The sequence below is a fragment of the Thalassophryne amazonica genome, chromosome 3, assembly GCF_902500255.1.
Source record: "Thalassophryne amazonica chromosome 3, fThaAma1.1, whole genome shotgun sequence".
NCBI lineage: Eukaryota > Metazoa > Chordata > Actinopteri > Batrachoidiformes > Batrachoididae > Thalassophryne > Thalassophryne amazonica.
In genome coordinates this window covers 17,157,330-17,184,536 of record NC_047105.1, presented here as the reverse complement: position 1 = coordinate 17,184,536, position 27,207 = coordinate 17,157,330, and the positions used below count along the sequence as shown (strand labels likewise).

General features: G+C 41.2%; 1 protein-coding gene across 3 annotated transcripts in view; it reads right to left on the bottom strand.

The window, feature by feature from the left end:
• The window catches only part of LOC117506386 (E3 ubiquitin-protein ligase RNF123), a 382,695-nt gene that overhangs the window by 298,683 nt on the left and 56,805 nt on the right, over positions 1-27,207 (bottom strand). For all 3 annotated transcript variants that reach the window (XM_034165893.1, XM_034165894.1, XM_034165895.1), the window contains exons 23-28: positions 26,659-26,851; positions 24,235-24,380; positions 4,784-4,867; positions 4,497-4,604; positions 3,223-3,400; positions 1,731-1,805 (exon numbers count right to left, since the gene is read on the bottom strand). In XM_034165893.1, the coding sequence (XP_034021784.1) occupies positions 1,731-1,805; positions 3,223-3,400; positions 4,497-4,604; positions 4,784-4,867; positions 24,235-24,380; positions 26,659-26,851 (784 nt within the window). The remainder of the gene's footprint in view (positions 1-1,730; positions 1,806-3,222; positions 3,401-4,496; positions 4,605-4,783; positions 4,868-24,234; positions 24,381-26,658; positions 26,852-27,207) is intronic.

Sequence of the window (27,207 nt, the reverse complement as noted above, 5' to 3'; positions counted from 1 at the left end):
ACTGTACAAACTGAAACTGATCTTTGTCACCATTTTTGCTGTTTTTATCCCATAACTCCAGAAACTTCAGTTATAGATAGTCCAAACTATACCTTTTTGGAATCTTTACGATCAGACAAATAATGTAGTATAGTTTTCAACATGATTGGAGCTTTTTAAAATTTTGACCGCTGTAGCTCATTCGAGGTCAGCTCCAGGATGGCTCCATATCTGAAAATCAACATTAGTTAATTTAGAATATGTATGCCAAATTCTATGGTTTTATCACAAAATGCACAATTGTTATGGAAATTTTGGCTAAGCTGCACCACTATTATAAAGTATACTCCAGTGACCTTGACGTTTCAACTTTTGACCCCAAAGGACATAGGCTTCTTGGAGTCACCATACATAACATGCATGCCAAGTCTGGTGATATTTGGGCCAGTACAACTGAAGTTATCACCTTCACCTGAGAAATGTTGCATGACTGAGACTGAGTGAGTGGAGTGACTCCCTGCACATAGTGTTGTCTCGCCCACTGGCTGCATTCTGTGTGTGTGTGTGTGTGTGTGTGTGTGTGTGTGTGTGTGTGTGTGTGTGTGTGTGTGTGTGTGTGTGTGTGTGTGTGTGTGTGTGTGTGTCTGGAGGGCACCCTACGCAAAACCATGTGATGGTGGAGAAGGGAGAGATGAGAACACATCACTCCACGGGTCACGACAACATGCAGCCAAAACAAATAAGAATCTGATCTCATGCTGAAGACTGCCAGCTTTAATTTGAGGGTGATTACATCTGAAAAGTGGCCAAACAAACTCATCCCCAACACTTTTTGTTGGGGATTTTCAAGAAAACAAAGGCAATGGGCAGTTGGCTGCTGAGCTGTCGCACAGCCAAGCGTGTGTTATTCAACTATATGAGTTCAGGTCCAGGCTTGAATTTGCCAGAATTCAGAATGGAGCCTAGATTAATACAGTAGGTCTGTTTTTGTCCTCTGTGATACTTTACCATGAAGCTGTTACTGATCAACAACACACAGTAACAGCCGCTGAAGCTCATGGTGCCTTCAGGTGTCATGGGTGTCCTGGTGGGTTCTCATGTGATAGTCTTTGTTATGGTTTGAGGATGGCCTACACTGAGCAGATGAATATTTTTTTGCTGGCTTTTTTTTAAAGGCAGTATGAACTCACATCCAGTGGGATACAGAATACTTCACAACAAAAATGTCAGAATTCCTCATCGTTTTGATGGAAAAAAAAAATTAAAGGCTGGACATGAAAGAATCACAGCAACAAAATGTCTAATTATCTTTCATCCCTCAGGGGACGAAGCACAATTGATGTAATTCCGACACTATTCATTCAAAAATTTACAGAATTACCCTCAAATTAAAGAGTCTGCACAGTCTGTTATTTGCTTTCACATCCGCAAGAGAAAAACATAATAGTAAAAACTGTCAACATACAAGTATATACTGAGCAAACTGTATAACAGAGCTGAACAGAATATTCAGAGCAGTCAGGCTTAAAAACACACAAAAAATGCTGTTCATCGAACGTGCATGTCAGTGAAGAGACAAAAATGATTAATGAACCCTATAAGAAAACAATCACACAACAGGAGCAGATAGATGCTAGAGGGATAAGAAGAGGAGGAAAATGAAAATGTGACAAAGATAGAGGAGGAATGGAGGCTTTCAGGGACTCAGAGGGACTTCCACTAATAATGTGACAAACCCAGATCTGTCTCACCTGTTCCAACTATACATGGGTCTGCAAAGTGTTTGGCCAGGATAGCAGCCAGCTGGGTTAATGTTTCCTCATAGCCTGCAAGTAAAAAATGTGTTAGTGGACAATGAAATGCTGAAACAACAAGCTGCTTTTACTTTTTAAAAAAGAACAAGAAGACACTCACACAACAGACCACGCCCACCCAAGGTGGAAGCCAGGTCGATAGTCAACATCTTAAAAATATGCAGGATTCGATAGGAGTGGCTGTTTATATTAAGAAAACAATGAATGTGTGTGTATATGCATGTGGGAACACGATGATTCTATGTGCAAACTCTGAAAGATAAAGAGAGATGTGTGACAGACTGAATGCTGGAGAAGAGTTGCATCCATGTCCCATGGCCACAGGTCACACCACAGAGCAACCTGCCGCCACGTGGTACGACATGCACCGTGACAGGACCCTTACCGCATGCTGCCAGGGGGTGAGGAGCAACCACAACCAGCCATTAATGAAACAGTGGCCAATACCCCAATACCTGCATGTGGAAGTGAGGCTTCCTTCTGCGCAAGAAACACAGGACCCCAAACCCCTAACCATAATACCACCCAAAACCTACAAAGAGAATGGGCCAATGCCTCTCCTGATCCTGCCAACAGGGGCAAAAGCTGGCAACACCCCCCACCCCACGGGCGCACTGGTTCATAGGGCAAAACACCCCCTAGCAGCCAGCACAAACATGCACCATTCCCAGTCACCCAGGAAGCAACCTACACTATCCACAGGGGACCCCGGATAGTCCACGCCACCAGCCCAGGCACCAAGTCCTCACCTCACAGGTGGGACACAGGTCCACCCATTGCAGAGGACTTGCAGTGACCCATGCCCCAGCTCCCAGGCCAGTACATAACCACAAACTGGTGACAGATTGAGAGCACCTCCCAATAGTAACCAGACCACAGAAATGCCCCTGATCTCATTTAGGACCCACACCACCACCTACTGTAGCTTGAGTTGTAGAAAAGTGACTTTTTTTTCTCAATTTAATCGCAGTGTGGAGTGAGCGCCTTGTATGGTAGCACCCTCACATCAGGGTAAATGTGAGATATAATTTTTAAAGCGCGTTGAGCGTCTGATGCAGATGGAAAAGCACTCATTCAAAAACAGTGGCATGACGTTGAGTTCATGCCAAACTATTAAAAGTGCAGCACACTAATTTGTTGCACTGATGTAGAAGACTAAACAGACGGGCAGATGGTGTAAGAAATAACAATCCCCTTCACTGACGCTTTGTTTGGGACATGAGCTAAATCCAATTTGAGGAGTTTATACACATCTTGAAAATAGTGGCACACTGAAAATGTCTCACAAATTAGACATGAAAAATACATGAACTAATCAGTTTTAATGAGTGAAGCTTTAGTCCACAAACATTCAACATTCTGTTCTCGTCACCTCTTGATAATCTTCTATTTAACTTGGCAGCTGGATGGGAGGACACTCTGCTTATACCTGGGAGCTCATCCATGCTGTTTGATGGGCTAAAGTAGTTCTTGAGAGCGCTGTACGCATTCATGGCTACATTGAGGTAGAACTCTGGAGTGAAGGCAAACAAGGACCCAGTGTTGTCAGCATGTTCAATGGTCCGGATACAAACACAGAGCAGCCAGTAGATATCCAACATTTTCTCCTAAAGAGAGAAAGACAGAGACAGATGGAGACAAAGCAATAAGTTAAAAACTCGATGAAAAGATTCAACTTTTGTCATAACACCTGATACAGCTGATAAAATAACGTCAATATTTTTCTCAGTAAATATATTTCTAAAGGTGCCATTAACATGACATTTAAACAAGATGGCAGAAACAACCTCTCAGTGACAGATAACTTGTTTCACAGTCTGGGGCCAGCTACCGCAAAAAGCACGATCACCCCAGAGTTTATATTTTGACCTCTGAACATCTAAGTAAAACTGAGCAGACACCGTACTGTCCTACTGCAAGTGCAGAGGGCAAAAACTTCAGAGAAGTTGAACGGTACAAGGCCATTAATAGCTTTAAAAGCAAATATTGAAATCAATTTTAAAATGAACTGGAAGCCAGTGGAGTGAGTAAAGTACAGGAGTAATATGCTCATGTCTGGAAGTGTCCCTTAAAAGACGAGCAGCAGCATTTTGTGAACGCAAAAGGCGTGCAAGAGAAGACTGGTTAACATCAGCATAAAGTGTATTACAGTAATCAAGCCTGGAGCTGATGAAAGCATGAATAGTTGTCTGAAGATCATGCCTGCTAAGAAAGGGCTTTACTTTAGCCAGAAGACACAGCTGGAAAAACAACTTTAACAGAAGACAATCTGTTATCAAAGCAAATCTATGGAAAGAACTACTGATCAGAGTTCACAGAAGAAGTGCACGTAGCCGTCATGATTTGAAAACTGTTTGTGTGGAAAAAAGGGCAAACATCACACCTGAGCAATGCATGCGACTAGTTTCTCCATACAGGAGGCATCTTGAGCTGTCATTACCAAGAAAGGCTTTTGTACAAAGTATTAAATAAATTTCAATAGGTGTGTTCAATACATTTTTCCTGTGCCATTCCATTTTATTACACAGAAATTCTGTAGGGTTTTTTTTATTATTTCTTTGCATCTGTGAACTATTTGGGTTGTTACCATCTGGTGAAAATTTCATGTCAACAGCACCTTTAGAAATATACTGACTGAGAAAAATGGTGACGTGTATGCTATTCATTTTACCCACTGTACACACACTCAAAATGGTCATTCACCTTGGAGTAGATAGTGGCGTTGATCCAAGCCAGTCTCCTACTGAGGTGATTCAGCTTCTCAGCAAAAACCTTCTGGCTTTTCTGGAGCTCCTCCAGAATGTCTGGTCTCTTATGAATAGAGAAAAATAAATAAACAGTGTGCAGTCCACATAAACTTTGATTCCTTTCTTCCATTCTATCACCTGAATGACACTGAATGTAACGAGTGATACCTTTGATAATGACCCATTATCAGGCAAGCTCAAGCAAATTACATGGACAAAGTACAAGTAAAATATCGAGCTTACTCTTGCAGGACATCGTGCCATTTTCTCGTCTGTGTCCTTCAGTGCAACAGCATATTCATGTACATCATCTGACACCACAACCATCTGCAACACAAAGAAATATAGATAAATTATCAATGGACTGCATTTCTAAAGTGCTTTTCCATCCCATGTAGAAGCTCAAAGCACTTTATAATAATTATACACACACACAAACAAACAAATCAATGTCTACATGGTGACTTGTAAGGTTCTCACTCGCACACCAGGAGTAAAAAACAAAACATTTAGGAATCACCAAATAAACATTTCGAACCTTCCTAAAAAGAAGGAAGACACTGGCAAGCTAAGAAACACCCAAAAGTCCAGAAAGGCCACAGAAGACAACTTAAGTGGATGATAGCAGAATTCTTTCATGGTGAAAAAAATCCCTTCCCAACAACTGAAACACTCTGGAGGGCGTAGACCTATCATTGTGAAAGTCTACAATCAAGAGGTGACTTCATGTATGAAAAGAGACTTCAGGACAACAGCCAAAGCATTGGGCCACCCTTTTGAGTCTGATCTCCTTGAGGTTTCTTCCTCATTATCAGCAGGGGGGGGTGTAAGGTTAGACCTTACACGTGTGAAGGGCCTTGAAGCAGTGTTGTTGCTGTGATTTGTCTCTATACAAATACAATACAATGAAAAAATAAGTTGAAGGTGCAAACCACTGGTAAGCCTGGCAACACTACTGATGAAGATGACAACATCAGACCTTGCCAGAAAACATGGGGAAAATTTTGCTCACTGTTGGACAAATGAAACCATGATCAACTTTTAGTGTATAGGGCTAACTATGCTCAGATTCAGCCAAATGCTACCCAACTGATAGGAAGGAGCTTCACAGTACAGATGAATAAAGAGCAAAAACATATTACCAAAGCAATTCAAGAGCTGGCCAAGGTAAAAATACATTATTATATGGCTCCGACTGTATGCGGGATCTGACTGGCTGATTTCTTCCATAACAATCGTTGCCATAACAATCGGTCCAAATTGCGTATCAGATTTGCAACTTAGTTTACAATTTTCACGGCGCGAAATAAAACAAACCAAAAAGTGAACAAAGAAAATGGAGGAATTAACAGCAAATGAGCTCAAAGTGAACATCCAAAATGAAGACCAACAAGATGAAAACACAGGTCCGAACAGTCAACAACAGATTGAAAACTTCATTACAAAAGTAAAAACATTGTGAAAACCCAAGTTGGGCATGAACATAGTGCATAAATATTTAAAGAGCATAGGAAAAAAAACACAGATTGAAAGCTTACCAGCTAATGTCCTTGACCATCTGTTAGCAAGTTCTTCATGGAGGTGAAGAATGTGAACGGGTCTGACTACAAGCCCAACACTATCAGCAGCTTTCATATTCAGGCGATACCAGAAGTTCGTGTTTATATTATATATATATATATATATATAACAAATTAATTATTAACCTCGCTTGTTCGATCTGTATGAGAAAATATCAGACCAGGTGTGCCATAACTCGAGCTATGCTTGGTCACACTGTCAACACCTCGGTCTGACATTTTCCCGTACAGACCTCATGCTCAGTTGCTAATCCTTTAATATCTTCAATAGCCAGGCCAGTCACCTGGCCTCAACCCTATACAACATGTTTTCTAGTTACCAAAGAAAAAACAGAGCAGAAAGACCCACAAACAAGCATCAACTGAAGAAGGCTGCAGTAAAGGCCTGGAAACTCAGCATCTGATCCATTTCAATCCATCTCCAAGAGTTCAACAGCCATTTATCAAGAAATTAATTTATATTTATATAAGGTTTTATTGTCCAAACATTTATGGACCAGTCTAGCCTCATAAAGAGACCAAAGAAACACATAGGAAAAGGTTGTACACAAAAAACAATATCAGCACCTAATTTTTAATCGAACAGCTTCAAAGGAAAAAATAACTCAAATTGCTGTTTTACTGAACATAAAATACATACAGAAGACTACAGAAGACAACTAAAGTGGTGTATAGCACTCCTGGACAGAGTAGAGCCCATCAATAGGAGCTTGTTGAGTTGGTTTGGGCATCTGGTAAGGATGCTCCCTGGTTGTCTCCCTAACGCACATTCAACTGGGAGGAGGCCCCTGGGGAAGACCTAGGAAATGCTGGAGAGATTATATTTCCCACCTGGTTTGGAAACACCTTGGAATCTCGCCAGGAAGAGTTACAGGACTTGACTGAAGGTAGGGAAGTGTGGGATAAGCTGCTTCCTGTGCTACCACTGTGACCCAGACCCAGATAAGCAGATAGGCTGAAAATGAATGCTGTTTTATTAAGCCCCTTCTTGTATTTTTCACTGCATTTATCAGTATGGATGTTTCTATAAACAGTGTTGAAACACATACTGCATTTTGTGCCATTCAATAAATCAAGTAGAGGTTTGATGTAGGGGGGCGAGACATGCAAATAGACTATTCCATCTCACGCTGTACCCTTAGAATGACAAAACTGTAAATAAAACAGTTTATTAAAAATGTTCCCTTAGAAGGTCCCCAAGGTAGACCCTAGAGGCTTTCAGAGGAAACATTTTTATTTTATTTATTTTTTGCATGTTTGTCATTTTGTTCACCTGATTTGTTTGTTGTTTATTGTTACTATGCCCAAAGCAGTGTGTCCACATCTGGTCTGCTTGACATTTCTTCCTCAAAAACACCCATTTGGACTGTTTCCCAACCCCTGTTGCCTACATGCTTGCTCTGGGGGGTTGATAAGGTTCGACCTTACTCTTCTGAACCGCCTTGGAGCAACGTATGTTGTGATTTGACACTATATAAATAAATTGAATTGAATCAGGACACCCCAATAAACTGAACATATTGAGCTCTCAAACTAAACAGAAAACAATTTTCTTTGCTGAAGTCGATACTGAATTACTTTTAATGGTCTACACAGTTTATAGCACTTATGAAACAGCTCATCACAACAATCTGCCTCAATGATGAACTATAAAATGCAGTACAAACTACGTGCACCAACAAATGACACTGATCAAAACACTCAACGGCACATTAGAGTGTTAGAGTCTGAGTGTGGTGTGTCATTTAGACCCAACAGTACTTTCATCATTTGTGGGTTTCACATATTTAAATTAGAAAAGGGATATGGGAGTAAAAGTGTTGTGCCAAAGTCAGGATATCTAAATAGTCCATTTATATTTCAACAGTGAGCTGCAAATGTTGCAAATGCAAAATGTGTCAGCTTTATTTTTAAGATCGATAGTGGAAAGGTTGCTTCTAACAGCTTAAAAAAAAGGCTTTGTTGATTTCCACTCATTTAAATCACAGCGTCATTGAACATATGTTGGCAGACTGCGCCTGGTCTAATCAAGACAGGATATCTGTCAACCAAAAATCGAACAGACAGCATGCTCTGCATTTTGTGAACTGGAGTTACACGTCAGGGATTAAAGTACATTGCTTTCAGCATATGGCTGCAAACCACTGCCTTGACCAGCACTTGGATTGCTTTTGTAATTTGTTTGAGCTCTTTGTCCATCTGTGCTGTGAAGCTCATCCTATCAGTTTGGCAGTTGTCCAACAGAATTCAGTTAACTATTGCAAAGACCATAATGTAACACCAGTAATGATTTAATCTCTGTACAATAACAGGCTACAATTACGTAAAATTGAAGTCACATTTCTAAGCACAACACTAAAGATTGTCTCCATTATTTTAGGTCAAAAGAATAGTTTTTTTCATAACACTAATCAGATGCTGAGCTGGGTTTAATTCCTGGTCATGCTACCTGTCTGTCTTTGAAAAAGACACTTCATCTGCTTTGTCAAAGTCCAACCAGGTGTAAAATGGCACACACTTGGCGAGGGTAGTAACATTCTGTCGAATAGCGCACCATCCAGGGGCAATTGTAGAATCTCATCCGCTTCAAGTTATGGAATCTCATGACAACCACCACCACCACCAATGGGCCTCTTGATCTGTAGAGGACTTGAACAGTCCATGAACAAGAATGCAGAAAACCCAAAATGACTCAATATCAAGGGCATAAGGCACACCCAATTTAAAAGAAAGGGAGAAACATAATGACTTAGAAGACCAACATGTACAAATTGCCTTTTATCTGATATCTTGGCTGTGTGCTTAGGGTCACTGTCCTGCTAAAAGATGACCCAAAGCCCCAGTCTGAGGTCAAGAGTGCTCCGAAGCATGTTTTCAATGTTTTCATTCAGGATGTCTCTGTACATTGCTGCATTCATCTTTCCTTCAATCCTGACTAGTTTCCCAGTTCGTGCCACTGAAAAACATCCCCACAGCATGATGCTGTCACCACCATGCTTCAATGTAAGCATGGTGTCTGGTTTCATCCAAACATGATGCCTGGCATTCATGCCAAAGAATTCAATCTTTGTCTCATCAGAGCAGAGAATTTTGTTTCTCATGGTCTAAGAGTCCTTCAGATGCCTTTTAGGAAACTCCAGGGGGGCTACCATGTGGCCATTACGATTACCTCCGCCTGGCCACACCACCATACAGGCCTGATTGGTGAATTGCTGCATAGATGGCTGTCCTTCTGGAAGGTTCTCCTCTCTCCACAGAGGTATGCTGGAGCTGTGACAGAGTGACCATCAGGTTCTTGGACACCTCTCTGAGTAAGGCCCTGCTCAGTTTAGACGGGCTGCCAGCTCTAGGACAGTCCTGGTGAATCCAAACTTCTTCCAAATGGAAGAAGTTTGGAGGCCACTGTGCTCATTGAGACCTTCAAAGCAGCAGGAATGTTTATGTACCCTTCCCCAGATTTGTGTCTCAAGACAATCCAGTCTCAGAGGTCTTACTCCAGGTGGACTCCAATTAAGCCGTAGAAACATCTCAAGGATCATCAGTGGAAACAGGATGCACCTGAGCTCAACTTTGAGCTTCATGGAAAAGGTTGTGAATACTTATGTACATGTACACGTCAGCATATCACCCCAGTCCTCTACGCTCTGCATTGGCTTCCAGTACAGGCTAGAAATGATTTTAAAATTCTTATGTTTGTTTTTAAAGCTGTGAATGGTTTGGCCCCACCATACTTAGCTGAGCTGCTGACACATGGGGACCAAAACAGAATCTTGAGATTGTCTAACCAATGTGCACTAGATCTTCAGAGGTCCTGATACTGCCACTGGGGAGACCGGGCTTTCTCTGTGGCTGCACCCAGACTATGGAAAAAGCTCTGCCCCGATATCCGCACCATCACTGACCTGGATGTTTTTAAATATAAATTAAAAACCTTCCTTTTTAGAATGGCTTCTGCACAATCAGCAGTGGTCTGACATTTTTTTTAGTTCTTATCTGCAAATATTTTTGGATGTCTATTTTTATTTATGTGTCTGTTTTTTTAAATTTGTTTACTGTCTTATGGTTTTAAGTTATTCACTGTGTTTTTAACTGACTATGAAGTACGCTGGCCACCCTCTAGGCTATAAAGGGCTATATAAATGAACTTTGATTGATGTGATTTCTTAGTTTTTTATTTTTAATAACTTTGGGGAAAAAAAAAAACTTTCACAGTCATTATGGGGTATTGTGTGTACAATTTTGAGGGGAAAAATGAATTTCATCCATTTTGGATTAAGACTAACATAAAATGTGGAAAACGTGAAGTGCTGTGAATAATTTCTGGATGCACTGTAGCTATTTAATAAATCTTTATAGAAGAGAGGGCATTAAGAGTTTCATTCCCTATTGTTCAGTAACTTTTTTTTTTTTTATACATATCGGCCCATTATCTGGTTCCACACCATAACAATGTCATTCCTAGGGCAGATCCAACAGTTTCACCATTCTCATTTCAATATTGGTTCATTTGTAAAATATTAGCAAATCTTGTAATGTTAAGAAAATGTTTCAAAAACATCCTCAATCTTTGTCAATTCTGGATAAGTCCTAAGATTTTAAGTTATCTGCTCCAGAGCAGGACGAATGTTTTCAAATGTGTGAAAATTAGTATTCAGGTTATCACGCTAACAAAGCAAAACACACAGGCTAAAACACAACCTCCAAAACTGATTATAATTGCCAAACCAAACAAATCTTTAATTAGTAATTATGCAAATGATAACAGTCAAACATCCAATCATCAATGAATTTCTTCACATGCTAATGAGCAACAATGGCCTTAGTGGCCATCAGGACCCTGCAATAAGCCTTACCAAGCTCCGACACTGTACCAATATTGTTATTTACACTAGTACATAAAAAATAAATGAAAACTATTCTGTTTAAAAGATGACAACACTGTTCACACAAGGATCACTGGTCCATGCTTGTATCTGTCAGAACTCAAAATTTCTGAGCTGAATAAGTACAAGTTTTTTACAGTCACTGACAGAAATTTGGACCCTCCCACTCACTCCATTAATCCTACGTATGTCCTACTAAGGAAGGAATCATGTCTTGTATTGGGCCTGAGGCCCATTCGTGCTAGTGTTTATCCCCAGATACCGTAGCATGAAGTAGAGCAGAGTTTACAACTCTCTGTGGACAGGGACTCCAGGCCATCACAGGTTATTTCCTCAGGCAAGGCTGGTACCCATTTGTTGATGGGTGGCCAGAGAAAATAGAGAATAAGTGTCTTGTCCAAGGACAGAGACAGGTAGCATGACCAGGAATACTATACACAGGCTCTAAAAATTAATTTACCAACTGATCCATAAATTAGAGGTCTTAATAGCACCAGACTTTAGACAATGAAGCACAATGCGTTTTAAGGGATGCCAACTGAAAACAAACCACTAACTTTGTTGGCACCAGAAGCAACCAGTCTCAGAATTCATCTGAAGGATTTTGTAGTTTCCCCATCCACAACATGGAAAGCGGTCATAGTCTGACCACATGCTCTTTAAATAAAGAAAAAAAATGTTTGACATACACCAGATGCCTCAGCTTCAACCATCTCTCCTCAATCAGCACTAACATAAATGACTCATCTTAGTTGATGTGGGGAAATCCCAAATGAGCATGACATCATATTCCACAAGTTCTCATCAAGTGAACTTGTGAACTCCTGCAGGATGGCACACCAATACATGCCATTGCCAGAAGGTTTGCTGTGTCTCCCAGCACAGTCTCAAGAGCATGGAGGAGATTACAGGAGACAGCCTGTTACTCTAGGAGAGCTGGACAAGGCCATAGAAGGTCTTTAACGCATTAGCAGGACCGTTATCTGCTCCTTTGTGCACAGGGAAACAGGATGAGCACTGCCAGAGCCTTACAAAATGACCTCCAGCAGGCCACTGGAGTGAATGTCTCCAATCAAACAATCAGAAGCAGACTTCATGAGGCTGACCTGAGAGCTCGACGTGCTGTCGTGGGCCCTGTGCTCAGAGGCAAGCACCATGGAGCTCGACTGCCATTTGCCGTAGAACACCAGAATTGGCAGGTCACAGATGAGAGCAGGTTAAACCTGAGCACCTGATAGACATGGAAGGGTCTGGAGACATCGTGGAGAACGTTTTGCTGACTGCAACATCACTCAATATGACCGGTTTGGTGGTGGGTCAGCAATGGTCTGGAAAGGCACCACCCTGGAAGGACGCAAACACCTCTACAGGCAAGACAACGGCACAAGTTTTATGCTGGACGCCCTGCGTGACACAACTCCACATTACATGAAGACATGTGACAGGGATGGGGTTTGAACTGGGAACCTTCCGCACTGAAACCAAGTGCACTAACCACTTGGCCACCACCCCCATAAGGTATCGGGATGAAATTCTTGGACCCACTGTCCAACCCTATGATGGTACAGTGGGTCCTGGGTTCCTCCTGGTGCACGACAGTGCCCAGCCTCATGTAATGAGAGTATGTAGACTGTTCCTGGAGGATGAAAGAATTTATGCCACTGACTGGCCCCCACGCTCACCTGACCTAAATCCAGTAGCACACCTCTGTGACATTATGCTTTGGTCTATCTGACACTGCCAAGTTGCACTTCAGACAGTGCAGGAGCTAAGTGATGCCCTGGTCCAGATCTGGGAGGAGATCCCCCAGGCACCATCCATTACGAGCATGCCTTGACGTTGTAAGGCATGTGTACAAGCATGTGGGGGCCACACAAGCTCCTGAGTACCATTTTGAGTTGCTGTCAAGAAACTTTGGCAAAATGGTCGAGTCTGCCGCATACTTTTTTTGCTTTGATTGCCAGGATGTCTTTGAATGCAGCACTCTGCAGGTTGACCATTTTCATTTCTCTCAAACGATGTGTCATCCTTTTGTTCCTAACACATTACCCAGTCCATATCAGGAAAGATATCCAGCATGGTCCCCCCCATTGAGATCTGATGCGTTATCAAAATTTTCCTTTCACTTTTTCAGCAGTGTATTATTAAAATCAAATTTGTGATACTTGAAACAGTCTTGCATTAAGTTGGTCCAGCGTAACAGACAATGTGACTGGGAGCTTTTGTTATAATGTCAAAAGGCCTGAGCATTTCAGTGCAATAAAAACTGCACAATGAGTGGTCTGAGAATGAAAAATTGATCATAATGATGAGAACACTAAAACATACATTCTTCATGTGGCATCATCTGAGTGTTCTTTTTTTGGAGGTGATTTTACAACTTAGTTTGTGTGTGCATTCTGCACACAGGAGGTTTCTTTTTTTTATATATCTTTTGGCTCACCAATTTGTGAGCAGCAGGAGGAAACGAGAGCCACCAACTCTCATGGCATAAAGCTCACACAGGGAGCTTTACATGGCGTGAAAAGTAACAGATGCAACAAAACTGTCGGAAACCAATCTGAGCATTATGACAAAAATGAATTTGCAAAAACGTAATTTGAATTGCACTTCAAACTACCTTCGAATAAAGCTTGAAACAGATATGAGGAAAAAATGAATTTAATGCAACTTTTGACTGTTCAAACTTCAATCAATCAATCAATTTCCTTTTTATATAGCGCCAAATCACAACAAACAGTTGCCCCAAGGCGCTTTATATTGCAAGGCAAGGCCATACAACAATTATGTAAAACCCCAACGGTCAAAACGACCCCCTGTGAGCAAGCACTTGGCTACAGTGGGAAGGAAAAACTCCCTTTTAACAGGAAGAAACCTCCAGCAGAACCAGGCTCAGGGAGGGGCAGTCTTCTGCTGGGACTGGTTGGGGCTGAGGGAGAAAACCAGGAAAAAGACATGCTGTAGAGGGGAGCAGAGATCGATCACTAATGATTAAATGCAGAGTGGTGCATACAGAGCAAAAAGAGAAAGAAACAGTGCATCATGGGAACCCCCCAGCAGTCTACGTCTATAGCAGCATAACTAAGGGATGGTTCAGGGTCACCTGATCCAGCCCTAACTATAAGCTTTAGCAAAAAGGAAAGTTTTAAGCCTAATCTTAAAAGTAGAGAGGGTGTCTGTCTCCCTGATCTGAATTGGGAGCTGGTTCCACAGGAGAGGAGCCTGAAAGCTGAAGGCTCTGCCTCCCATTCTACTCTTACAAACCCTAGGAACTACAAGTAAGCCTGCACTCTGAGAGCGAAGCGCTCTAATGGGGTGATATGGTACTACGAGGTCCCTAAGATAAGATGGGACCTGATTATTCAAAACCTTATAAGTAAGAAGAAGAATTTTAAATTCTATTCTAGAATTAACAGGAAGCCAATGAAAAGAGGCCAATATGGGTGAGATATGCTCTCTCCTGCTAGTCCCCGTCAGTACTCTAGCTGCAGCATTTTGAATTAACTGAAGGCTTTTTAGGGAACTTTTAGGACAACCTGATAATAATGAATTACAATAGTCCAGCCTAGAGGAAATAAATGTATGAATTAGTTTTTCAGCATCACTCTGAGACAAGACCTTTCTGATTTTAGAGATATTGCGTAAATGCAAAAAAGCAGTCCTACATATTTGTTTAATATGCGCTTTGAATGACATATCCCGATCAAAAATGACTCCAAGATTTCTCACAGTATTACTAGAGGTCAGGGTAATGCCATCCAGAGTAAGGATCTGGTTAGACACCATGTTTCTAAGATTTGTGGGGCCAAGTACAATAACTTCAGTTTTATCTGAGTTTAAAAGCAGGAAATTAGACGTCATCCATGTCTTTATGTCTGTAAGACAATCCTGCAGTTTAGCTAATTGGTGTGTGTCCTCTGGCTTCATGGATAGATAAAGCTGGGTATCATCTGCGTAACAATGAAAATTTAAGCAATACCGTCTAATAATACTGCCTAAGGGAAGCATGTATAAAGTGAATAAAATTGGTCCTAGCACAGAACCTTGTGGAACTCCATAATTAACTTTAGTCTGTGAAGAAGATTCCCCATTTACATGAACAAACTGTAATCTATTAGACAAATATGATTAAAACCACCGCAGCGCAGTGCCTTTAATACCTATGGCATGCTCTAATCTCTGTAATAAAATTTTATGATCAACAGTATTAAAAGCAGCACTGAGGTGATGATGAATTCTAAAACCTGACTGAAACTCTTCAAATAGACCATTCCTCTGCAGATGATCAGTTAGCTGTTTTACAACTACCCTTTCAAGAATTTGAGAGAAAAGGAAGGTTGGAGATTGGCCTATAATTAGCTAAGATAGCTGGGTCAAGTGATGGCTTTTTAAGTAATGGTTTAATTACTGCCACCTTAAAAGCCTGTGGTACATAGCCAACTAACAAAGATAGATTGATCATATTTAAGATCGAAGCATTAAATAATGGTAGGGCTTCCTTGAGCAGCCTGGCAGGAATGGGGTCTAATAAACATGTTGATGGTTTGGATGAAGTAACTAATGAAAATAACTCAGACAGAACAATCGGAGAGAAAGAGTCTAACCAAATACCGGCATCACTGAGAGCAGCCAAAGATAACGATATGTCTTTGGGATGGTTATGAGTAATTTTTTCTCTAATAGTTAAAATTTTGTTAGCAAAGAAAGTCATGAAGTCATTACTAGTTAAAGTTAATGGAATACTCAGCTCAATAGAGCTCTGAGTCTTTGTCAGCCTGGCTACAGTGCTGAAAAGAAACCTGGGGTTGTTCTTATTTTCTTCAATTAGTGATGAGTAGAAAGATGTCCTAGCTTTACGGAGGGCTTTTTTATAGAGCAACAGACTCTTTTTCCAGGCTAAGTGAAGATCTTCTAAATTAGTGAGATGCCATTTCCTCTCCAACTTACGGGTTATCTGCTTTAAGCTACGAGTTTGTGAGTTATACCACGGAGTCAGACACTTCTGATTTAAAGCTCTCTTTTTCAGAGGAGCTACAGCATCCAAAGTTGTCTTCAATGAGGATGTAAAACTATTGACGAGATACTCTATCTCCCTTACAGAGTTTAGGTAGCTACTCTGCACTGTGTTGGTATATGGCATTAGAGAACATAAAGAAGGAATCATATCCTTAAACCTAGTTACAGCGCTTTCTGAAAGACTTCTAGTGTAATGAAACTTATTCCCCACTGCTGGGCAGTCCATCAGAGTAAATGTAAATGTTATTAAGAAATGATCAGACAGAAGGGAGTTTTCAGGGAATACTGTTAAGTCTTCTATTTCCATACCATAAGTCAGAACAAGATCTAAGATATGATTAAAGTGGTGGGTGGACTCATTTACTTTTTGAGCAAAGCCAATAGAGTCAAATAATAGATTAAATGCAGTGTTGAGGCTGTCATTCTCAGCATCTGTGTGGATGTTAAAATCGCCCACTATAATTATCTTATCTGAGCTAAGCACTAAGTCAGACAAAAGGTCTGAAAATTCACAGAGAAACTCACAGTAACGACCAGGTGGACGATAGATAATAACAAATAAAACTGGTTTTTGGGACTTCCAATTTGGATGGACAAGACTAAGAGACAAGCTTTCAAATGAATTAAAGCTCTGTCTGGGTTTTGGTTAATTAATAAGCTGGAATGGAAGATTGCTGCTAATCCTCCGCCCCGGCCCGTGCTACGAGCATTCTGACAGTTAGTGTGACTCGGGGGTGTTGACTCATTTAAACTAACATATTCATCCTGCTGTAACCAGGTTTCTGTTAGGCAGAATAAATCAATATGTTGATCAATTATTATATCATTTACCAACAGGGACTTAGAAGAGAGAGACCTAATGTTTAATAGACCACATTTAACTGTTTTAGTCTGTGGTGCAGTTGAAGGTGCTATATTATTTTTTCTTTTTGAATTTTTATGCTTAAATAGATTTGCAGCGTGGAATCAGATTAAAATGAAATATGCACATGAATCTGATTTTTACAGGTAGTCTGAACAAGGCCTTATTTATTTACTTTGTAAAGCTGATACTCAAAAGTGCTTATTATGAGTGCAGTGCTACAAGTAATTTCGGTGAAGGAGACAGAATCCACATAATAGCAGGAATGAACCTATGAAGTAGAGTTTAAAATCCAGAGCCTACTGGTGGTGTTGCACCAAGAAGGTAAAGGCAGTAGTTTGATATTTTTCTTGAACTGTATTAACAACTGAAATTGAATGATTAGAAAGCAGCTCTAAGAAAGTAGGACATTAAGCAGACTGTGATGTTACTAAGCAGACACCAGTTTGAATTAAAGTATTCCAGAGTTATCTAAGGGATGACGACTTCACAAAAACATTTTAGTGTGTTTTCACCAATGTGGTACAGGAGGAGACCTAAAAAGGTCAGACTTTTGTATATGAATAAAATATTCAACATTAACCTTTTGACTTGCTTCCATTTCCTATTTAAATGCCACCAAGTGAGGAACTCAACCCGAAAACAAAGTGACCCAAGACCAGTGGGCCTGATCATGCTCAAGGAAGCACACCACATGGCCACAGGAACATCAAGGGTGATGCTCCATCTCAGCTGAAGTAGAATATTTCATCTGAGTCTCCCGGTTTAAGTATTTGCTTGACACAAAGTCAATCCAGTGGAATCCAAGGATTCTACAGAGACACACAGTACTTAAGACCTCCAGGCTTTGCCTTAGGTCACTGACTGGAGTTCAAGTCTCGCAATCTTAAGCCACCTTGACAGGCGCGTGAATTTGATCCCCGCACTACCGCGCAATTCATCGTGCCAATGCGACCCGCTTTTGTCCTGCTTGACACCACGCTATATAAAATAAAATAATCATTTCATAGCCGATGATGCATTTGCTCTCAGAACTTGACTGATGAAACCATTCTTTCATCGCTCCCAGAATCACAGAGAAATGATCTATTTCAATTTCAATTTATTGTCAATTATATAGCACCAAATCACAGCAACGTTGCCTCAAGGCGCTTCACAGAAGTAAGGTCTAACCTTACAAATACCAAGAGTAAGCACACAGGGGACAGTGGTAAGGAAAAACTCCCTCTGATGAATTGAGGAAGAAACCTCAAGCAGATCAGACTCAAAAGGGATCTACAGCTGTCACATTGTCTCATGCGCATCGTGCAGTGGAGAATGCATTTGAAATTGTCTCAGAGGTAATTATTCATAATACGAGGGCTGTCAATAAAGTAACGGTCCTTTTTATTTTTTCAAAAACTATATGGATTTCATTCATATGTTTTTACGTTAGACATGCTTGAACCCTCGTGCGCATGCATGAGTTTTTCCACGCCTGTCGGTGACGTCATTCGCCTGTGAGCACTCCTTGTGGGAGGAGTCGTCCAGCCCCTCGTCGGAATTCCTTTGTCTGAGAAGTTGCTGAGAGACTGGCGCTTTGTTTGATCAAAATTTTTTCTAAACCTGTGAGACACATCGAAGTGGACACGGTTCGAAAAATTAAGCAGGTTTTCAGTGAAAATTTTAACGGCTGATGAGAGATTTTGAGGTGATTCTGTCGCTTTAAGGACTTCCCACGGTGCGAGACGTCGCTCAGCGCTCTCAGCCGCCGTCGTCAGCCTGTTCAAGCTGAAAACCTCCACATTTCAGGTTCTATTGATCCAGGACGTCGTGAGAGAACAGAGAAGTTTCAGAAGAAGTCGGTTTCAGCATTTTATCCGGATATTCCACTGTTAAAGGAGATTTTTTTAATGAAAGACGTGCGGACGGGTCCGCGCGTCGGGACGCAGCCGCCGCGACGCTCCGCCACAGGAAAAACACCTCTGTTGAAAGCCTTAAGGACAAGTTGGAACATGTCCTGCCTGTTAAACAATTTCTCATATACTCACTCCACTGAAAGCCATCAAAAGCCGCCTGGATTTTACAAATGGTTATCAACACGGAGGTGTTTTTCCTGTGCCGCCGCACCGCGTCGGCTGCGTCCCGACACGCGGACCCGTCCGCACGTCTTTTATTAAAAAAAATCTCCTTTAACAGTGGAATATCCGGATAAAATGCTGAAACCGACTTCTTCTGAAAATTCTCTGTTCTCTCACGACGTCCTGGATCAATGGAGCCTGAAATGTGGAGGTTTTCAGCTTGAACAGGCTGACGACGGCGGCTGAGAGCACTGAGCGACGTCTCGCACCGTGGGAAGTCCTTAAAGCGACAGAATCACCTCAAAATCTCTCATCAGCCATTAAAATTTTCACTGAAAACCAGCTTAATTTTTCGAACCGAGTCCACTTCGATGTGTCTCACAGGTTTAGAAAAAATTTTGATCAAACAACGCGCCAGTCTCTCAGCAACTTCTCAGACAAAGGAATTCCGAAGAGGGGCTGGACGACTCCTCCCACAAGGAGTGCTCACAGGCGAATGACGTCACCGACAGGCGTGGAAAAACTCACGCATGCGCACGAGAGTTCAAGCATGTCTGACGTAAAAACATATGAATGAAATCCATATAGTTTTTGAAAAAAATAAAAAGGACCCTTACTTTATTGACAGCCCTCGTATATACATTGTAATGGGTTGGTAAAACAGTTGCATTTTCATTCCTTCTCATGAGTTTGATATTGTATCTGCAAAATTATGTTTAACTATAGATGTAACATCTCCTCATAATGGTTGAGATGCCCTGCGGCTAGACATGGGCCGATAACTGGTTTCACGGTATACCATGGAATGAAAAAGCCACAGTATCAAAACCTCTAAAATTTTCCGTTATACCATCCCTACAGTATGAGCGGGTTAAGAGAATTCTTGACAGGCAGAGCAGAGGCGGCCGCTGTCGCCCTTCCCCCTGGCGCGCACCTCTGTTGCTGTTTACAAACCGGCAGCTAACGTTAGCTAGCTCTGCATCATGGCTGAAGGAGGCAAAGCCTGCACTGAACTTTTCCCTCTGTCTAAAAGAACCAAGTCGGCTTTTTCATGTTATTTTCTGCGGAATAGCCCTTCAAGCCAAAAACGGTGGCAACAAAGCACTGTAGCTGTGGCCCGTGTGGAGCGATTCAAGATATCCCCAAAGGATTACAAGGAAGGAGTAAACTTTATCCCGTCCTTGAAACCACTGAGAAGTACAAGCTGTGGACTCGAGTCGTGCTTGTGGTTGACCAAATTTCTCCCACAAACGTGTCAAGAAGGACAAATACATCTATTCCAAGCACTTCGTTGGTGAAGCTGGGCCAAGTATTGAGCATCGGGAGTTCCGGACCTAATTCCAGCCACGTTTCTCCCTAAGCAAGTAAGTCATGTTTCCCACGAGGCAGATGCTGTATGTCTAAAAGTGGGACTATTATTTTGGTATTTTCTCTAAAGTTATCAGTGGTATAGTGCTCGTAGCGGTAGACATCGTGTCAATTAGTGCGCCTGAATCATGCGCGCTTCATATGCAAATAGCCATAATGCTGTTAAAGCACATTTTAAAGCTATACATAATAACGTGAAATCGCAGTATTTTTGCCCACGGTTATCATACCATCCAAATCTCATAACGGCCCATGCCTTTACAGTGTTTTTGAAAAGGTTGCACAATGTTCATGACTAATTCACAAAATTAATGCAAGCTAGAAGTTTTGAACACTTCAAAAAAAAAATTGGGGCAGGCAGCCCCGCACAGCTCACGAACAGTTTACAGGATTTACAATGGGTTTACTCACTGCCACACCAGATTGCGTGCCAGTGCAGAGATAAACTCTGTGCAAGTGTCAAGGCACCTTTTGAGTAAGACTGGAAGCACTAAGACAATGAAAACATGTGCCTTTATTCTCCTGCAAAGATAATGGCAATTCGCTGTTTTGCAGTTGTTGAATCTCGCATCATCTCCACGGTCTGTGACTCGCACGAATTCCAGGGCACAATGCAAACAAACCTCCTGAACTATGGACAACAAGACAACATCAGGGCACAGCAAGAGTACATCACAGGTGCTAAACCTCCTCTTGATACAGTGGGACAAAGAAGTATTTAGTCAGCCCCTGATTGTGCAAGTTCTCTAACTTAGAAAGATGAGAGAGGTCTGTAATTTTCATCACAGGTACACTTCAACTATGAGAGACAAAATGAGAAAAAAAAAAATCCAGGAAATAACACTGTAGGATTTTTAAAGAATTTATTTGTAAATTATGGTGGAAAATAAGTATTTGGTCAATAACAAAAGTTCACCTCAATACTTTGTAACATATCCTTTGTTGGTAATGACAGAGGTCAAACATCTCCTGTAAGTCTTCACCAGGTTTGCACACACTGTAGCTGGTATTTTGGCCCATTCCTCCATGCAGATTTCCTCTAGAGCAGTGATGTTTTGGGGCTGTCGCTGAGCAACACGGACTTTCAACTCCTTCAACAAATTTTCTATGGGGTTGATGTCTGGAGACTGGCTCGGCCACTCCAGGACCTTGGCTTAAAATCTCACGATACATGGCCCCATTCATTCTTCCCTTAACATGGATCAGTCGTCCTGTCCCCTTTGCAGAAAAACAGCCCCAAAGCATGATGTTTCCACCCCCATGCGTCACAGTAGATATGGTGTTCTTGGGATGCAACTCAGCATTCTTCTTCCTCCAAACATGACAAGTTGAGTTTTTACTAAAAAGTTCTATTTTGGTTTCATCTGACCACATGATATTCTCCCAGTCCTCTTCTGGATCATCCACATGCTCTCTGGCAAACTTCAGACGGGCCTGGACACGTGCTGCAATAAGCAGGCGGACACGCCTGGTACTGCAGGATTTGAGTCCCTTTACAGCTAACATTTAGCCCTCTGCAAATTGTCCCTCTCATAAAGGATGCTGCCGAGACGTCAGGGACAAGACCCTCTCCCAGCATGCATTGCGCGCGCCAACTGTAATTTGTTCAGTTTGCATCTGCACCTTTTTCTTGTCTTATACGGAAGGATCTACTTTTTAAAACTTCATATTGTCTTGCGGTACGCTTGGTGAGCACACATTTCTTTTATTTGTTCTTGAAAATTATTTTTGTGGACTTTTTCATACGCCCGTTTGATTGAGTGGTGTCGCATTGAAAATCTACTGTCTTTCACCTCCGGTGTACAGTCGCGGGCTACGGAGGCGAGACCCGCAAAGAATTCAAGTCATTAAAAATATATAAACCTCTCTCAGCGGCCACGGAGCTCTGCGGCTCCGATTACCGAGACGTGCGGCGCTGCGGATTTTGCAGCAAGAAGTCTGTCCTTGCGAGCAACAGGTGTCACCGCGCGCACTGCATTAAAACGGCGAGCGTAGTCTCTGGACTTGTGCCAAGTTGGCTGCAACTCCATTCAGTAGACAGAGAGGTGGTGCTGGCTGCACAGCAGACACGGGGGTGTGAGTGCCGCGGCGGCATTTAACAAGCGCGTGCACTCGGTAAGTGTATCGGGGGTATCGGGGGCAGTGAGAGCGAGGCGTCGGGGAATAATGTCGCCCGCTGCCGATGCCGCCGCTGATCTGATCCCCAGATCTGAGCAAGCAGAGCTGTATCTCACATTCATTGCAGCTTACTTTTGGATGTTGAAACCAGGATGTGTATAACAGTAACATTACTAAGAGATAAAAATCAATTTCAATCGGACTGAAGGCGGGAACGCGTCGTCTTGTCACCGACGTCATGGAAAAGATCCGGATGTACAAACTGTTTTCACAGAGGGCTAAATGTTAGCTGCAAATTTGTCATTTTTAAATGAATATTTTTCCGCTGAATTACAAATATGGGCTTACAGATTTACTTTACTGCATTCACAAGGGTCTTATAAATACATATCAGCTATTTCTTTTCTGAAATCTGACCACATTTATTTCAATGCAGGTCTCCTTTAAATTCTTCCTAGAAGTTTCAAAGAACGAGGACCCAGCGACATGACTGCAACTGTCAAGATACACAAACAATTTAAATACTTTCATCACATAAAGATATGCTTCTGAAGAAAACAATTAAAGAATACATTTTAGTCTTGTGACAGGACTCCTCACTCAGCTTCTTAACTGCTATTGTTGGGGCATCCACTGAGTCTGCAAAGATCCCTGCATTGTTTGCAAAGTGAAGAACAGTGAACTTTTCCTGACCGATAAAGGCACCGAGTCAGTAGTCCTTACCCAGTAACCAGCCTATAACAGCACTAAAGACATTAGGAGCTACAACACATGCTGGATGAATGTTACAATTCACTGGGAGGAGGTTGGGCACTCTGCATCCACTGCACACAGTACTCACAGTGCCTATGTATATAAGTCAGATATAATGTCCCGCATTAATGTGCTAATAATGTCACTGGGGATCCCCCAAATACTCAGTAAGGCCAACAAAAGCAGCCCAATCAACAGAATCAAACATTTTTTAACAATCAACACAGGTTGCCAGGAAGCAATGCAGATACTCAAGCTCTTGTTCAAAGAGTACTTGCAGAGTGAGTGTCATGCAGTCACATTTTGGTGTTCAACTTCCACATTATCCTGTCTCTGGTGTCATCCCACCTGGTTAAATCTCACTTGTGACAGTCTCTGTCTTAGTGTCACTTCTGTTTCTTGTGTCTCCAGCATATCACTATTTTTGCATTTCATTATTCTCTTGGGTCTTCTGTCTGCATTGTCATCATTTCATGCATGTCCAATCAGTGATTCCACAGCTGATCCCAAATGTCAAACTTCTGTTACAGTATTTTGGTGTCGTCCTCTGTTACAGTCTTTGCTAGATTGTTATGTGTTTTGCATGTTGTTTCTAGCCTTTCATGTCAAGTTCTTGTCATCTTCTTAACATACTTTTGTTGCCTTCCCAGATTCCTGATTTTTGTCTATTGTTGTGGACTGACTGCTTGGTATGAAAATCTGTGGTTACTGAACTTTGCCTGTTTTGGTAACCCTGTGCTGCCTCCCTGTGAAAGACTCTCACCTGTGTTTGGACAGAATCCCAGCTATGGACCCTGGACTGAATGCTGACCTGTTCCTGTTTTTGGTTAAATAAAGAACTTTTGTACTTAATTATTTGGTTTTCTCTGCACTGGGGTGACCTTTATTGGAGACTGGCGGACTACCGACTGTCCTGGAGCAGTTTCACGCCATCTCCATGTTGAAACAAATGACAAGTGATTGTTTTTTAAGGTACATAATGTAATTTCACTGTAGTTTTTGATGTAAAAAAAAGAAAAAAGAAGCATGAACACCTACGGGGACATACACTCACCTTGCCTAGTTGCTGATGAACACTCAGATTGTACATCATCACAATCCCATCAACAATCTCGAGTAAGGACTTGTCAGCAAATGGCTGATCTGGCTCTTCCAATGGTCGCCCCAGCAACAAACCATCATTACCATGGCTTCCCTCAACTTGAGGTTGAAAAGAAACAGAATGAAGAAGATTAAGGTGAGGGGAAAAAAGATTACAGAGTACCCTGGGCCGTTATCGATATCTCAACAATATGTGAACTACTGGTAGCATGCCATTATACACAATTTAAGAATGAAACAAGACCTTGAGTAATAAAATAAAAAAATAAAAAGGACAAAATTTGCCTCAAAGCTGTCTTCATTCATGGAGATCAGAAAATGAACAATGTTGTATGCTGTCTGCGTTTCCACCATGTGTGAAGACGATAAAAGAAAAGGATGTTAACATCACTAAATATTTCAACCCACTGATGCTGCATAAAACTCTCATTCTAATCCAATTGCATTTGTTCCGCAAATCTGACTGGTTAACTGTGTGAGATTTCAGACCATAAAATATCACTTTGACAGTGGCAAAATATTCAACCGCTCTCTGACCACATTGCAATGCAGATGTCAAAAATGGCGCTGTCAGCTCAGAGTGAGAAACTAGTGCAGCGACGACAATGCCAAAATGGGTGAATTTAATCTATCATACGAAAGTATTGATGTGGATTCTGATACAGAATTACTCAATGCAATTGACGAGATGGAGAAATCTGTGGATCTGTGCACAGAATTTCCAGTTTAGCATGAAAACGCTGTTGCTGAGGTAAGCTTTGCTGACCAATTACTTACAGAAAAATAAACCATGCAAACGATGGAATTGAATTAGAATGGGTTAGTATCGCCGGTAAACCTCCATTTGCGACCGTAAAATCTCGCATTAATGCCTGCAAATCAGACACAACAGAGTTATTCCCCAAGTTTATTATGAGGGGTAGGTTGTGTCACTCTTGCTTTGAACTGATTTTTCTTAGGTCAGTGGATACAAGGAACAATGTTTCCAGCTGATCTTTCAAATTACAAGATTTCTGAAACACCAGGCGCTCCTCTTATTTGCAACCTGGTAAAGTACAAAATGAATTTTTAGTAAAAAATAAATAAATAAATAGAAAATTTTAAAAAGACATGTGTAAAATAAAGTAAATAAATAAATAAAATAAATAAAGCTGCACTTTTTAAGATTTACATAATAAAAATTTTCTTTGGCACCACTATAATGTTATGCCTGAGCATTTAAAGAAGAGATTCATAATATTCTATTGCCAGTATGATGAAGAATTCACATTGTCTGGAAACAATTTAGAATTTTGACCCCTGATGGGTCAAAATTCAGGCGATTGGATGCCATAAGAAACATTTGGTGGCGAGTCTGGCAACATGATATATCACATGGGGGCTTCAGCCAATATGCACAAGGGATGCTGGGAAAGACACTGTGACTGCCAACTGGAGTAAAGAAAGGCAGCATGAAGTCAGCTGGCTGCTCATTTGGACACAATAAACCAAGATGGCAGAAAATGCTCATGAAAAAGCTTATTTCTCACTAAAGCTAATGTTTCTCATATATTTTGTAAAAGTTAGAAAGAAATAAACACTTCTGAATCTAAAAACATTATTTTTGTAACCAGATAACTCCTCTGAAGTGATTTAGAAAACATTTTTACAGATGTTAGCGTGCACGCCCCAAGAACATGTATCAAGAAGTGGATCAGGTCAAAGGTAATCTCACAACCTCATGCATGCGCACACGCACTTCCTCCTGTAGTTCATCTGCACGAAGCCATTAGAAGGAAAAGACAATATTGGCCATGGGGTCCCCCCAGGTAAATATGTACTCTTCATTAAAATGAGGTGCAATTTAGCAACATGTTCCGAAAATAAACATACACTGTAATGCGTGGACTTCAGCAGAAACTAAATTTAGTTAGTTTTATGAAATTTTAAGGACTGTACAGTTTTTCTAAGCAATTATAAATAAAAACTTTTACCAGTTTTCAACTTTAAAAACAATTTCTGGATGAATTTAATCAGGATTTTGCAATAATTTCATTATCAGTGATCACTAGAAACTTAGAACTAGCTTTGTGCAATTATGTACTAAGTCATACAAAAAAAAAGGTTTTCTTTATGTTGCTGGGACGTTTTATAGCTTAATTAGATTTATTAATTACATTTCTGAAGCAATATCCTGCATCATGAAAACAATAAAACAGGTCAACGGGCACATTTTGGGATCACAGATTCAATGCTGTAACAAACATCTATGGAAACATTTTTGATATGATCTTTGCACTGGAAATCATTGTATCCAGCATATTAGGCCAATTCCTTCAAATAAATAAATAAATAAAATGACCCAGACACCTTGTTTGCAATGTGATTTGCTACTTACTGTCCTCTTCAGTCCTTTGTTCCACAGCAAGGGTACGAACTTTAACTTTTTCTGGCTGTGCAAGGGGTCGCCTGGGGGTCATGAGACTGACGGCGGCTGTGCTGAGAAACCTGTTAGCCCGGCCCAGCGTAGGGGAACTCAGCCAACTGGGCCGTGCTAGAGCTCCACCCATAGCCACTGCACCAAATGGTCTCTGTTGTTAAAAATAATGAATTACAAAAAACAAAATTATGTGAATCAATTGGACAAACCTATGACTCACATGTAAAGCGTTCCTTGATTCAGACTGTGTCTGAGTAACAACAGCAGCCAAATTTCATAAAATTCCCATTGGAAAAGAACATTTGTAAATTGACAACATGATCTGATTTTGAACAAAAGTTCCACAACATCAATTTATATTTCTTGCTATCCTACACTAAAGTGAACTACCATTAAACTATAAATCACACCATTCTTGTCCAAAAACGATAGAAGCAAATTAAACAGGGCATTGAAGTGACTGCAGTGCTGCTGCCTGCTAATTTTTCCACTTTGCTTGATGTCAAC